Genomic DNA, 14,271 nt, shown 5'->3' with positions numbered 1-14,271 from the left:
CTCAGTCACTAGGCGTCTGCCTTAGGCTCAGGTCATAATCCCAGGGTCCTAGGATCGAGCCCTGCATCCGGCTCCCTGATTGGCAGGAAGCCTGCTTCTCCCTCTCCCACGCCCCCTGCTTGTGTTCTCTCTCTTCCTGTCTCTTTCTGTCAAATAAATAAATAAAATCTTTAAAAAATAAATAAAATAAAAGTGGTATTTTGATTTGCATCCGTTTGCCTCACGTATCTACTCCTCAAGTGAGACTGAATTTAGGTTGGGAAAAATAGTTGGGGGGGGGGTTGTTTTTTTTGTTTTGTTTTGTTTTTTTATGAGTCCCCTAAAATTCTAGTTTGTAGATATCAAAACCATTAAGAGACTCACCGAAAACTGTATCAGCAATAATACAAAATAAAAAAAATACCCCCAAATTATAAGTAAACAATATACCAAAACAAGAGAGCTGGCTAAATACTCACTAGCTAATAAAAACATGTCTTCCTGAAAACAATGAAAATAAGGAACTTTAAACTCTAAATGATATATCTAGGCTACAGGATTAACTAGAAGATCAGAAGTAACACATGAATGGCGCCCACAACAAGACATGTGTTACCATGAACAAAATGAAGTGGGGGGTGGTGAGGAAGAACCAAGAGCAAGAACCTAAGAAAGGCAGAATAACAAAACCTTGGAAGTAACTAAGAAACAGTAACATCTACAGGAAGAAAACTAGAAAGCCTCACCAAGAGCTAAGAATAAGCAGACCAACAATCCTGGATAGAGTCCAAGTATTGCCAAGGTGTCAATTCTTCCTAAGTGAATGTGTAAGTCTAGGGCAGAGTTTGGTTTGAATTTGAGAGAGCGATCCGGCAGCTCATCTGTAAGAATAAATGGTGAGAATGGCTGAGGGGAAAAAGAAAAGTATAATGGAAGGTGAAGGGAAGGGGACTTGACTTTCCACATCTTCTTTTAAAAATATTTTATTTATTTATTTGACAGAGAGAGATCACAAGCAGACAGAGAGGCAGGCAGAGAGAGAGGAGAAAGCAAGCTCCCTGCTGAGCAGAGAGCCCGACACGGGGCTCGATCCCACGACCCCGGTATCATGACCTGAGCCAAAGGCAGAGGTTTCAACCCACTGAGCCACCCAGGGTCCCCGACTTTCCACATCTTAAAACAGCAAAAAAGATACATTGATTCAGAATGTGGTAGGGACTCAAGAAAAAAAGATGAACTAAACAAAATGGGTAATTCACAAATGAATATATAGTTAAAATACACCTTTCAGGAAGTATTACAAATCAAGTAAGGATAAAGGATTATTTATTGTACTAGGAAATGTCTGGGGGGGGCCACTTCAGATGCTCATTTTAATAAACCACCCCCCAAAAAGTTCTAGGTAAGTTGATTAAAAGAATGAACAGAGAATAAGTTAAAAATCAAGAGGGACAGAGCACCTGGGTGACAGACTCACTAAGCCTCTGCCTTCGGCTCAGGTCATGATCCCAGGGTCCTGGGATTGAGCCCCGCATAGGACTCCTTACTCAGGTGGGAGCCTGCTTCTCCGTCTCCCTCTCCCCCTCCTTGTGTTCCCTCTCTCGCTGTGTCTCTCTCTGTTAAACAAATACAATCTTTTAAAAAATTTTTTAAAATCAAGAAGGAAACTTAGGAAAGAAAAAAGAAAAAACCTTGGATATGTATTTTTATCTTTCATTAAAGGATTTTAAAAATATAATATAGGAGTGCACATCCTCGTGCAAAGAGATTGAAGAAAAAATACAAAAAGAGATTGAAATAAAAATACAAATGGTTAGGGCACGTAAAAAGAGTTCTATCTCTGGCTTTTGCTACTCATTTGGACAGTAGATTCGTATGTCACCGAGGGAAGAAAACAGCCTGTAAAGCTCAGTGAATTCCTGCACAGCTTCACAAGCTCAGAGAGACCACAAGAAGTTTAGTGAAACAAACGTTTTTTCTTTCTTTTCTTTAAAGACCTGGACTAGATGGAGGGTTCTAGGAGCAACACTGGTATCTGTGGGGGAGGAAACCACCACCATATTTCTCAGTTACTCTCTGGGCCTCCTCTCACATGAATCTCCACTGCTCGAAGCACATGCTGAGCAAAACTGAAATACAGATTAGTGTGTGGGCAGAGACAGAGTTAAAACTGACAGAAGCCTGTCGACTTCTGGGCCTGGCCACTGGTAGTGACCAGGGTCTCACCTCCTGTTCCACCTTCTGCTTGGCCTCCAACAGCCTCCGCTGCTCTTCCTGAGCCCGCCTTTCTAGCATTTCTTCATGGAAAGACTTGGGAGGGGGCTTGTTATGCTCGCTGAGAAATGACTGCACGTGGTCGGCCAGTTCAAATATCATCACCTAAACATACAGAGGAAAGTCAACCACAACTGGTCAAGTAATGGGAAGACAGGGCCCAAAGGAGACTTCAGGAAAGGATGCAGGCAGTCAGAGGCCCACTTACAACAGTGATACTCAACTTGGAAAGGACCTTTGCTGAATTCCATATCTGATGCAATCACAGCAGGAAAAAGCTTTTATAAGACTTACCCCATTGTGCTGCTATCAAGACAAATCACTACCTAGCTAAATAAAAAGCTTCCTTCTTCTTTTACGGTCCTATTCAACTTTACTGGCATCTTCTGTACCGTAAATCTGACAAACTATTTTTCTGGACAAGTATTTAGTGTACAAATAAATCTGATAAAATATTTAACACGGCATAAAAATAAAGTACTTTGCCAACTAGAAGACCCGTCTAAGAAATGATAGCAGAAGAATCATTGCCACAGTGAGAACTTTCATCGCTCCATACAGTGTACTGAAAACATTCTTTGGGGTACAGAGGCAAATACGTAAAGGCCTCACTAGCTCCCTGTGAGTAACAAGAGTAGAAGCTGATCAATAACTACTAAGCAAACATTCCATTTCCACCGAGGGAAGCATTCATGGACACCACCAGAAGGAAAAAATGCCCCCGTCTCAGACTTTGTTTATGGGAACACTAGAGCCACTTTCTCATACCTGGAGGAGTCATAAATCTTATCTGGGCTGGTAAACTCATAAAACAAAGGTTTCTGGGACCCTACACTGACTGCCCCAACCCCAGAGAGGTCAAGAGTGCCAAGCTCCTTCCTTCCACAGATGATGACCACCATTCTGAAATGTCTTTTTCCTCAATCACAATAAAGTAGTTTAAAAAGTCTTATTTCTAAAAGGACTTAAAAGAGGGTGATAATTAGTAATAAAGGTCACTATGCACAAGAATATGAAGTTCGTTCACATGGTGTTCATGCCACCTTTCTCTCAAGGAGTACATGCAAAGACACTACAGCTATTATTGGGGGAAGTTCGTATGTTTTTTAATTGTAGCAGAAGCTGTGCCAATCACTGGATGAACTTCACTTGACAGTTGACAAACACTAAGCCAGAGTCTACGAGGCCAAGTTCTTCAAAGAGCTCTTCTAAGAAAAGCTGGGGAGGGGCACCTGGGTGGCTCAGTGGGCTAAGCCTCTGCCTTCGGCTCAGGTCATGATCTCAGGGTCCTGGGACTGAGCCCCACATCAGCTCTCTGCTCAGCGGGGAGCCTGCTCCCCCCTGTCCTCCACCCGGCCTGCCTCTGCCTACCTGTGATCTCTGTGAAATAAATAAATGAAATCTTAAAAAAAAAAAAAAAAAGAAAGAAAGAAAGAAAAGCTGGGGTAAGTAGGCAGTTCCTATTCTGTCGGAGAAACCACTTCTATACCAGAAAGGAGACAGGAGCCACACAGTGGAGGGTTCTTCTTTTGTCAATTGATTTAAATGACTAGCATTTTCGTACAAACCCATCAGATACAATATGTGAGACTAGATGAAAGTAAGAACTACTTTCCAAATTGGCTCTTGTCCTTCTCTCCCTGTGTAGCTACCCAGCTGATTGTCCTGCTCCTCTCAGCACCCTGTTCAAATGTGACCTCACTCCACCATCGCCTCAGGATATGCATCTGTATTAACCAGGGTTCTCCAGAGAAACAGAACCAATAGGATGGGGGGGGTGGCGTGCGCACACACGCTCACTCGCATGCCATTCACACAGGGAGAGACTGATTTTAAGGAACTGACTCATGCAATTATAGAGGGTGGAGAGTCCAGAATATTTGGAGTAGACCAGCAGGCTGGGGACCCAGCAGGTCCCATCTAACAGCCATCCTCTGGTAGTTACCCTGCTTCCAGAAAAGCCAGTCTTTCTCAGTTAAAACCCACAATTGATTAGATGAGGCCCACCCACATTATGGAGGATAATCTGCTTAACCCAAAGTCTACAGATTTAAAGGTTAACCTCATCTAAAAAATACCTCCGTAGAAACATCTAGAGGGGTGGGTTAAGTGGGTTAGGTGGTTGGGTGTCTGTCTTTGGCTCAGGTCATAATCCCAGGGGCCTGGGATGGAGACCCGAATAGGGCTCCCTGCTCACGAGGGAATCTGCTTCTCCCTCCACCCCTCCCCACCTGCTGGTGCTCTCTGGCTCTCTCTCTCTCATCAGATAAATAAAATCTTTAAAAATAAAGAACAAAAAGAAAAACATCTAGGGCAATGCTGTGGGTACCACAGTCTAGCAAGTTTGACACATAAAAATAACCACCATCAAAAATAAATAAATAACCACCCACCGCATCTATTAGAACACAGCTGAAATTACAAAGTGACAACAATGGGGCGCCTGGGTGGCTCAGTGGGTTAAAGCCTCTGCTTTTGGCTCAGGTCACGGTCCCAGGGTCCTGGGATCGAGGCCCACATCGGGTTCTCTGCTCAGCAGGGAGCCTGCTTCCTCCTCTCTCTGCCTGCTTGTGATCTCTGTCTATCAAATAAATAAATAAAATCTTAAAAAAAAAAGATTTTTAAAAAAGTAACAACATCAAATGCTGGCAAGGGTGTGGAGAAACTGGATCACTCACATATTGCTGCTGGGAATGTAAGGTAGTATTGGAAAAGTGTGACAGCTGCTTCAAAAATTTAACATGCAGCTTCCGTATACCAACAACTGCACTTCTGGGCATTTATTCTGAGGAGAATTGAAAACTTATGTTCCCATAAAAACATATGTGAATGATTATAATGATTTTTTTTTCTTTCAAGATTTTATTTATTTTACAGAAACATCACAAGTAGGCAGAGAGGCAGGCAGAGGGAGAGGTGGAAGCAGGCTCTCATCCCAGAGACCCTGAGATCATGACCTGAGCTGAAGGCAGAGGCTTCACCCACTGAGCCACCCAGGCATCTTTTCTTTTTTCTTTTTTATTTAAGAGACAGAATGTGAGAGAGGGGGCAGAGGGAGAGAGAATCTCCAACAGACTCCACGCTCAGTGCGGGGCTTGATCTCACAGACCCTGAGATCGTAACCTGAGCTGAAATCAGGAGTCAGACGTTTAACTGACTGAGCCACCCAGGTGCCCCCACAGCTTTATTTTTAATAGCCAAAAACTAGAAACAATTGATATCTTTCACCTGGTAGATGGATAAATCAGCAGCGGTGTATCTATACCACAGAATACTACCTAGTAACAGGAAGTTACATTCCAACAATCTGGATGGGTCTCCAGAGCATTATGCCGGGTGAAGAGAAAGCTGGTCCCAAGAGTTACATAATACATGATTCCACTTATATAACAGCCTTGAAGCTCAGTACAGACTCCATGGAATCTCTTAGTATTATTTCTTAAAACTGCATATGAATCTGTAATTAGCTCAAAATAAAAAATATAATTTAAAATAACGCCCAAGAACAGGCATCAAAAGTGAAAGTAAACAAGTGGGATTTCATCAAATTTTAGGAAACCATCCACAAAATGAAAAGACAACCTATGGAATGGGGGAAAATATTTGCAAAACATGTTTCTGATAAAGAGCTAACATCCGGGGCGCCTGGGTGGCTCAGTGGGTTAAGCCGCTGCCTTCGGCTCAGGTCGTGATCTCAGGGTCCTGGGATCGAGTCCCGCATCGGGCTCTCTGCTCAGCAGGGAGTCTGCTTCCTCCTCTCTCTCTCTGCCTGCCTCTCTGTCTACTTGTGATTTCTCTCTGTCAAATAAATAAATAAAATCTTTAAAAAAAAAAAAAGAGAGAGCTAACATCCAAAATATAGAACGAACTCAGAACTTTAACAGCAAAACCCCCCAAATGATCCAAATAGAAAACAGGCAGAGGATCTGAATAGACATTTTTCCAAAGAAGATATTAAGATGGCCAAGAGACACATGAAAAGATGCTGAACATCACTCATCATTGAGGAAATGGAAATCAAAACCACAATAAGCTATCACCTCACACCAGTCAGAATGGCTGTCATCAAAAAGACGAGGAATAGCAGAAACTGGCAAGGATGTGGCAAAAAGGGAACCCGTATGCACTGTTGGTGGGAATGAAACTGGTTCAACCATTATGGAAAACAATATGGAGGATCCTCCAAAAAAAAAAAAAACCAATAGCAAAAACAACTATGATATGATCCAGCAACTCGCACTTCTGAGTACATATGCAAAGGAGGTGAATACAGGAACTTTTTTTTTTTTTTTTAAGATTTTATTTATTTATTTGACAGGCAGAGATCACAAGTAGCAGAGATGCAGGCAGAGAGAGAGGAGGAAGCAGGTTCCCCGCTGAGCAGAGAGCCCGATGTGGGGCTTGATCCCAGGACTCTGAGATTATGACCTGAGCTGAAGGCAGAGGATTTAACCACTAAGCCACCCAGGCACCCCCAGGATCTTGAAGAGATCCCTGCATTCCCATGTTATTGCAGCATTATTTAAAATAGCCAAGTTATGAAAGCAATACAGTATCTGTCAATAGATGAATGAATGAAGATGTGGTATATCAATGCAATGGAACATTATTTGGCCATAAGAAAGGATGCCCCGCTGTTCCAATTACATGGATGGATCCTGAGGGCATTACGCTAAGTGAAATAAGTCAGACTGAGAAAGACTAATACTGTATGATCTCACTTAATTGAAAAAAACCAAACCCATAAAAACAGAGACTGGAGTGGTGGTTACCAGGAGCCAGGGGGTTGGAGAAAAGAGGGGATCCTGGTCAAAGTGTACAAAGAGTAAGACTAAGTTCTGGGGGGCGCCTGGGTGGCTCAGTGGGTTAAAGCCTCTGCCTTCGGCTCAGGTCATCATCCCAGGATCCTGGGATCAAGTTCCGCATTGGGCTCTGTGCTCGGCAGGGAGCCTGCTTCCTCCTCGCTCTCTCTCTCTACCTACTTGTGATTTCTGTCTGTCAAATAAATAAATAAAATCTTTAAAAAAAAAAAAAAAGACTAAGTTCTGGGGATCTAATGTACAGCTCAGTGATTATAGTTAACACTGAATTATGAAAAATAAATAAGGCAAAAATATTTTTTAAAAAATCACACATCAGGGCGCCTGGGTGGCTCAGTGGGTTAAGCCGCTGCCTTCGGCTCAGGTCATGATCTCAGGGTCCTGGGATCGAGTCCCGCATGGGGCTCTCTGCTCAGCGGGGAGCCTGCTTCCTCCTCTCTCTCTCTGCCTGCCTCTCTGCCTACTTGTCATCTCTCTCTGTCAAATAAATAAATAAAATCTTTAAAAAAAAAAAAAAAATCACACATCAAGGGGCGCCTGGGTGGTTCAGTGGGTTAAAGCCTCTGCCTTCAGCTCAGGTCATGATCCCAGGGTCCTGGGATCGAGCCCCACATCGGGCTCTCTGCTCAGCAGGGAGCCTGCTTCCCTTCCTCTCTCTCTCTGCCTACTTGTGATCTGTCAAATAAATAAAGAAAATCTTTAAAAAAAAAAAAAATCACACATCATGAATCCAAGAAACCAAAGGATTCTATAGTTGAATTTTCAGTATAACTCCATATTATTTTTCATTGAGAATAGCAGACTGCATGAGAAAGAACTCTGCAGTAATCCCCAGGGCCTAGCTTTTTGTTCAGGCTGTTCCTCAGTCTCTCTGTAGCTCAAGAAATTACCAGAAATCTTGGAAACAGTAACCAAGGGGTAGGTCCTGCTGTGACTCCTGTGATCCAGAATGCAACCAAAAAACAGTCCAGTCACTTTCATAGAGGTCCAAAAGAGACATGGAGACCTGGGGTAAGTCATTACTTAACTCTTCTCTGTTTTTACAGGATGGGATCCTTAAGCATGAGCTGCCTGAGTGAGGAAAGATGGCTCATATTTGAAGAGAACTGGTTTGACCTAAGAAGCCCACAGTAACCTGCTGCCCCAGGAAGTCACCTAGTCTAGCTTTCCAGAGAGTTCTGTCACCCAAGGGAGAACTCACATATACCCTGATGTGCAGAGGACTACAAAAGAATGCTGAACTAAATGGAAATGCTCAAGTACAAAATGGACGTTGAAGGAGTGGAGTATGTCACTAATCACTGAGAAGGGAAACGGTGAGCTCTTCTGATATGCAACAGGGAGAGGTGGCAAAATTCAATCCAAAATCATTTGCCCACACACATTTTCCAACGTCAAGGTTCAGGTCAAGATCAGGTTACGATGCCCGATCTAAACTGGGCCAACAGTATGGCCAGGGTCACATGGACTCTTAATGGAAAAATTATGAATCAGCAATGTACCCTCCATATATACTCTACAATTTGTCATTCATAAAAACTGTACATTAAAGAAACAAAACATTCTAGTCAACATTAGGTTGGAAGTGCCACAGAACAGCCTCTAAGCCCAAGAGAAGGCAGGAAGGCAAACACAGGTGAGGGGGATGAGGTTTCCACTGCCCTCTTACAACTCCAGTTAAACATATCTTACCTCTCCACAATGTTTTTTGGCCACTTTCTCTAGATGGGATTTTAATAAATTAACACTTTCATTTGACAGACCTTTGGCATTCTTTAACTCTATTTCAGGGACTCTGGAAAAGAAAGACAAAAAGGAGTTACTCCAAGAAGTATGGCTTCTTTGCATTAATAAATATTTGCTAAGTCCAAGCACTGAACACAGGGATTTCATACAGGCCTCTACACCCCTAGTACCATATTCCTCCATTTCCAAGGATTTCAACTGCGTCCCAGCAACTCTGTCAACACAGTGCTTCACGTGGGGTCACCTGCAGCCCCTGGGGGAGAAGCCAGTCCCCCAGATGACCAGATTTAGTGGGCTTGATCCTGGCTTGCCCCCAACATCAATTAACCCAACTTTCACAATTCACCCACAAGAGTCCATGTGCTCTGGACTCACTCCTGTGCTCCAGCATAAAGCAAGACAACCAGGCAAGAGGAAGCCTTGGATGGGGCACCTGGCTAACTCAGTAGAGCATGTGACTCTTGATCTCAGGGTTGTGGGTCGAGCCGCATGGTGGGTGTAGAGAGGACCTAAAATCTTTAAGGTTTAAAAAAAAAGAAAAATGAAGCCTCAGTGATCCTTTCAAGCATTCCCACTATGTGCTCCATCACATCACTCCTGATTGTCAACAAGGTGGAAATGCTTGCTCACCCACTCACAGCAGAATCTATCTGGGCAAGCTCTGCCCATTCTGTTCTTAGAAGGGGGACGCCTGGGTGGCTCAGTTGGTTAAGCAGCTGCCTTCGGCTCAGGTCATGATCCCAGCGTCCTGGGATCGAGTCCCACATCGGGCTCCTTGCTCAGCAGAGAGCCTGCTTCTCCCTCTGCCTCTGCCTGCCGTTCTGTCTGCCTGTGCTCGCTCTCTTCCCTCTCTCTCTCTCTCTGATAAATGAATAAAATATTAAAAAAAAAAAGAAGGATGCCCGGCACACCCCACTTCTCCTCACCCAGCACAACTGACACTCAACACCCTCCATTTAAAGCTCAAACAGCCGGTCTTCAGGACCCCCTTGGTTCCCAGTTAATAGTATCCAGTAACAAATCAAGAGATCAAATAGGCTTTGCTTAATTGTATAGAAGAGAATATGACTCTATGTCCTACAAGCATTTCTGAGAAACTGATGGTATTTTTATCTGAGCAAAGCCTTTACAAATCAGGTCTCTGCATTCTCTCAATGTTCCAGTGTCACAGATTACCACCATCATGATCTACTCAAACAGATGGCAATCCGAGAGAATGAAGTATATATATGTGAGAAAAAGAACAGAAGTGCCATAGAGTCGTGAGTCTACATGTGATCTAACCCAGGACTCTCACATGGTGACATGAAGGACTATTCTGTAGAAAAAGAAAGTTTTCCTATACCATGTCTTCTCAAAGGGTAAGAATGTTCTCCCCAAGGCAAGCCTTACATAATTTAATTCAGCAGTCATTACATAGCAATATCAACAAAATGATGAAAAATCCATCTACAATACTAATTAGACTTAAAAATTTTTTTCCAGCTTTCTCTTGATGCCCATGCCACAAAATTTGTAATTTTATGTAGCTGATATTATAATGACTGCTTTGTAGCTTTTCATAATCATTTCCATGGTGTTAAAAAAAAATCCCATATTATTTTTACCAATTGGACACATCAGGGTTTCACCAGAATGGCCCTCCAGCCAGTGGTTCCCAACCAGGGGTGACTGTGCCCCCAGGGGATACCATTCAATGGCAACAGGGGAAAGGAATTCCATAACTCTCACCACATTCCTTCCCGACATGCCTCTTTCATTAGGCTGGTCCTGCATTATATCCCTTATAGTAACCTGGTAATTATAAGTCAAGTGCCTTCCTGAGTTCTATAGGCTCTTCTAACACAGCATCAAACCCACTGAGGGGGTTGCAGGAGCTCACAAATTCTTGGTCAATTGATCAGAAATATGGTACATGCAACTGGCACTTGCAATATTGCGTAACTGAGCCCTTAACACATGAGATCTACAGTAACTATGCTATTTCATGTCCAAAAGGAAGTGAATTGCTACGCACCCAGCAGTCCGAAAACATACCACCTATTTGGTGTCAGGAAAAATAAAACCCAAAGAGGCATGGCCTTATTTTTCTTTCATAAACTTAATTACCCTTTAACCAATTCAGTAATTAAATACTAAACACCTATTGTATCTACTCCAGGCACAGCGTTATAGGTAAAGAGGGTTACTAAATTCAAGAAACTCACCTTGACCTATCTGGACTTTCACCTTTTCCAGCAGCTGTTAGGATAACAAATTCTGTAAATTTCCTACCCACTCTGTAAGGCATGGCTTCCTTTTCTGTGTCTTTCTCCTTCACTTGTTCCCTGCACAGTAAGCTCGAACCACAGAACATCATCCAAGCCCATCTGCCTTTCCATGTGGAATGTCTGAGGCAAGATTCCCCGGAATACACACAGACTTCAAAGAGACAATCCTTGACTACAGACTGACAATGCGTTTGCTGTCGGTGGTTCTCATCTGGAGGCAGTACAGGGATAGGGTGGTGGGGAGGTGGGTGGAGATCTGAAAATGTGTTGGGTTGGACACCTGCGTGGCTGTCTGTTAAGCATTAGCCTTCGGCTCAGGTCATGATCCCAGGGTCCTAGGATCAAGTCCCACACTGGGCCCTTCTCAGCTGGGAGTCTCCTTCTCCCTCTGCTCCTCCCCCTGCTCATGCTCTCTTTCTCAAATAAATAAAATCTAAACAAAGTAGAGAAAGCAAATACTTAATCACGAAGAAATTATTAGTATCTGGAGTGACTATTCTACAACGATAAGCAGACTTACCATGAGACCATGAGGTTTCATGAAAATATCTACTGCTGATGTGGGTTTCAATGATATATGGGATAGGACATAAAGTTTTAAGGGAAACAGAGGCAGGAAGGGGAAAATACCATTAACGTGTCTGTTTCTATGCTGTGAAAACAGAAGTGGTATCACATGGAAGGTATTCATAAATGTACTCACACGTCTGGGTAGGTCGGTGGGCATCTAACCCTCAAATCCACTTGCACGTATACTTCTTCACCAGTCAGGCCCTGAGGGTACAGAACTAAATTGATTTCAGGGGGCTCGGTGACCTAAAAGAAAAAAAAAGACTTTTTTTTTCCCACCTAGAGCGTCAATTGTTAGCAATTAAGATAATGAGCATCTTAGCGGCAATGTTCTACTTTCTAAATATTACGTGCAATTGTGCTTTTATACAGGTATTTGGTCATCTTTTCCTAAAGCACGGTTTTAAAACAAAGCCTAGGGGCACCTGGGTGGCTCAGTTGTTAAGTGTCTGCCTTTGGCTCAGCTCATGATGCCGGGGTCATGGAATGGAGCCCCGCATCAGGCTCCCTGCTCAGCGGGAAGCCTTCTTCTGCCTTACATTCTCCCCCTGCTTGTGCTCTCTCTCTCTCTCTCTCTGAGTGTGTGTCCCTTGCCAAATAAATAAATAAAATCTTTTCTTTTAAGTTTTTATTTAGTTATTTGACAGATAGATCACAAGTAGGCAGAGAGGCAGGCAGAGAAGGGAGGAAGCAGACACCCCGCTGAGCAGAGAGCCCAATGCAGGGCTCAATCCTGGACCCTGGGATCATGACCCGAGCCGAAGGCAGAGGCCTTAACCCACTGAGCCACCCAGGCGCCCCAAATAAACTCTTTTAAAAAATAAAAACAAGGCCTATGCCAGAGAGATTGCATCTTCCTTTTCGAAGTTATCTAAGAGGTGAAGCAAAACGTTCCACGGAGCTTCTGTCTGAGTATATGTTACAGTGTACCAATCACGTGGTTATGCATGGGTACGTTCTAGAGGCTGGGAGTACAGGGGTCAGTTGGACAAACACAGGCCCAACTAGCCAACACACGAGAAGACAAGGGAGTATTCTCCATAGTGAGGAGTGCCATAAAGAAAATCAGGCAGAATGATGGAACAGAGTGGTAAGGGAGATTTTTCAGACAGGTGGGTCAGGCACCTCTTGAGTAGAGGAAACTTCAGTTGAAATATGACTACTGAGATAACGACAAGTGACAACCACATGGAAACCCAAGGCTCTTCTAAACGTAGGTACACTCTCAGTTGACTGCTTTTCACCAAAAAAACAAAATATTCCATCTACTGCTTTTTTTTTTTTTAAAGATTTTATTTATTTATTTGACAGAGAGAGATCACAAGTAGGCAGAGAGGCAGGCAGAGAGAGAGGAAGCAGGCTCCCCACTGAGCAGAGACCCCGATGCGGGACTCGATCCCAGGACCCCGAGATCATGACCTGAGCCGAAGGCAGTGGCTTAACCCACTGAGCCACCCAGGCGCCCCTCTACTGCTCTTTATTAAATATGCTTTTTTTTTTTTTTTTTTTAAAAAGCTTCGAGGCAGTTTATATTATCTGTATATCATGAGAGAAGGGAGGCTGAGGGAAGAAATATTCACTCTCATGGTCCAGGCACTTTATCAACCCTATAGGTGGACACTGTTTCTGTTTTACAGACGAAGCAGTTCAAGCTCAGAACCTTTCAGCTGTTTGTCCAAAGACACAGGTGACAAGGCTGGATTTCAGATCCAACTCTGGCTCCCAACCTGTGTCTTTTTCATCCCCGCTCCCTTGTTACTTACTGCCAACTCTGAGGGGCTGTGATTGGGCTTTGTTTGACTTTATCTTGGAACATCCAGGTGGCCAAAGCAAAAAGGGAAATGTGACTGTTATTTCTTTCACATTTCACAGAAAAGGAAAAGTATCCAAAAAATTGGGGGAGGGGGCAACGAAGTACACAGCAATACTAAATTCTAACACGTATTTACAACCTACAGTACCCTGAATTATATAACAAACAAAATTCTCATCAACGATGTGTGTAATCTATGGAAGCTCAGTTTTCGTAGGGCTTTATCCTAATGCTTCCTCGAAGCCGTGGAGTCAGGCTCCAGGGAAGCACAGTTCTGTGAATGTAGAGAAACGTCCAGTAACCCACGAGGTCTTCCATGTACTCATTCAGCCGTCTCACGTCATCGCCCACAGTGATGGGCACAGACTTTGTCAGGCACTGTGAGCACCAAGAAGTAAGAAAACAGATGTGGTTCCAGCTGTCATGGAACTTCCAGTCTCATGGGGTGGTGTGTGTGGACAATTAATACCTAAGTTCAGAAAGTACTACCGAAGAGAATACATGACATGACAGAATCAGCTGCCCCAAGATATGCCACTTTGGTGTAAGGACTCTTTTAAGCTAAGGGTACTTAAAAACAGAAGGTACGAGAAGGGCCCTCTAACCCTCTTTCCTTCCTGAAAACAGGAGATAAAACACCTGTGTGAAAGATTCTCACCTACACTGGAAAGAAAGAAATAGCCTAGGATGCCTTCGTGGCTCAGTGGTTTAAGCATCTGCCTCTGGTTAGGTCATGATCCTAGGGTGCCGGGATCGAGTCCTGAGTCAAGCTCCCTGCTCAGGAGGGCGCCTGCTTCTC

General features: G+C 43.6%; 1 protein-coding gene across 6 annotated transcripts in view; it reads right to left on the bottom strand.

Annotated features, from left to right (window-relative positions):
* The window catches only part of EIF2AK4 (eukaryotic translation initiation factor 2 alpha kinase 4), a 107,840-nt gene that overhangs the window by 79,751 nt on the left and 13,818 nt on the right, over positions 1 to 14,271 (bottom strand). For 3 of the 6 annotated variants that reach the window (XR_009355511.1, XM_059181134.1, XM_059181135.1), the window contains exons 2-4: positions 11,793 to 11,905; positions 8,766 to 8,868; positions 2,206 to 2,358 (exon numbers count right to left, since the gene is read on the bottom strand). Coding sequence is in view for 3 of the 6 variants with exons in the window: in XM_059181134.1 (XP_059037117.1) it covers positions 2,206 to 2,358; positions 8,766 to 8,868; positions 11,793 to 11,905 (369 nt within the window). In the remaining 3 variants the exon portion in view is untranslated. Of the gene's footprint in view, positions 1 to 2,205; positions 2,359 to 8,765; positions 8,869 to 11,792; positions 11,906 to 14,271 lie in introns of those variants that run through there. The other 3 variants (XM_059181136.1, XM_059181138.1, XM_059181137.1) reach the window with 3 other exon arrangements.

This window comes from Mustela lutreola, chromosome 7 (assembly GCF_030435805.1).
Source record: "Mustela lutreola isolate mMusLut2 chromosome 7, mMusLut2.pri, whole genome shotgun sequence".
Classification (NCBI taxonomy): Eukaryota; Metazoa; Chordata; class Mammalia; order Carnivora; family Mustelidae; genus Mustela; species Mustela lutreola.
Note: the sequence above shows the minus strand (reverse complement) of the source record. Positions and strands in the feature narration are given on the sequence as shown.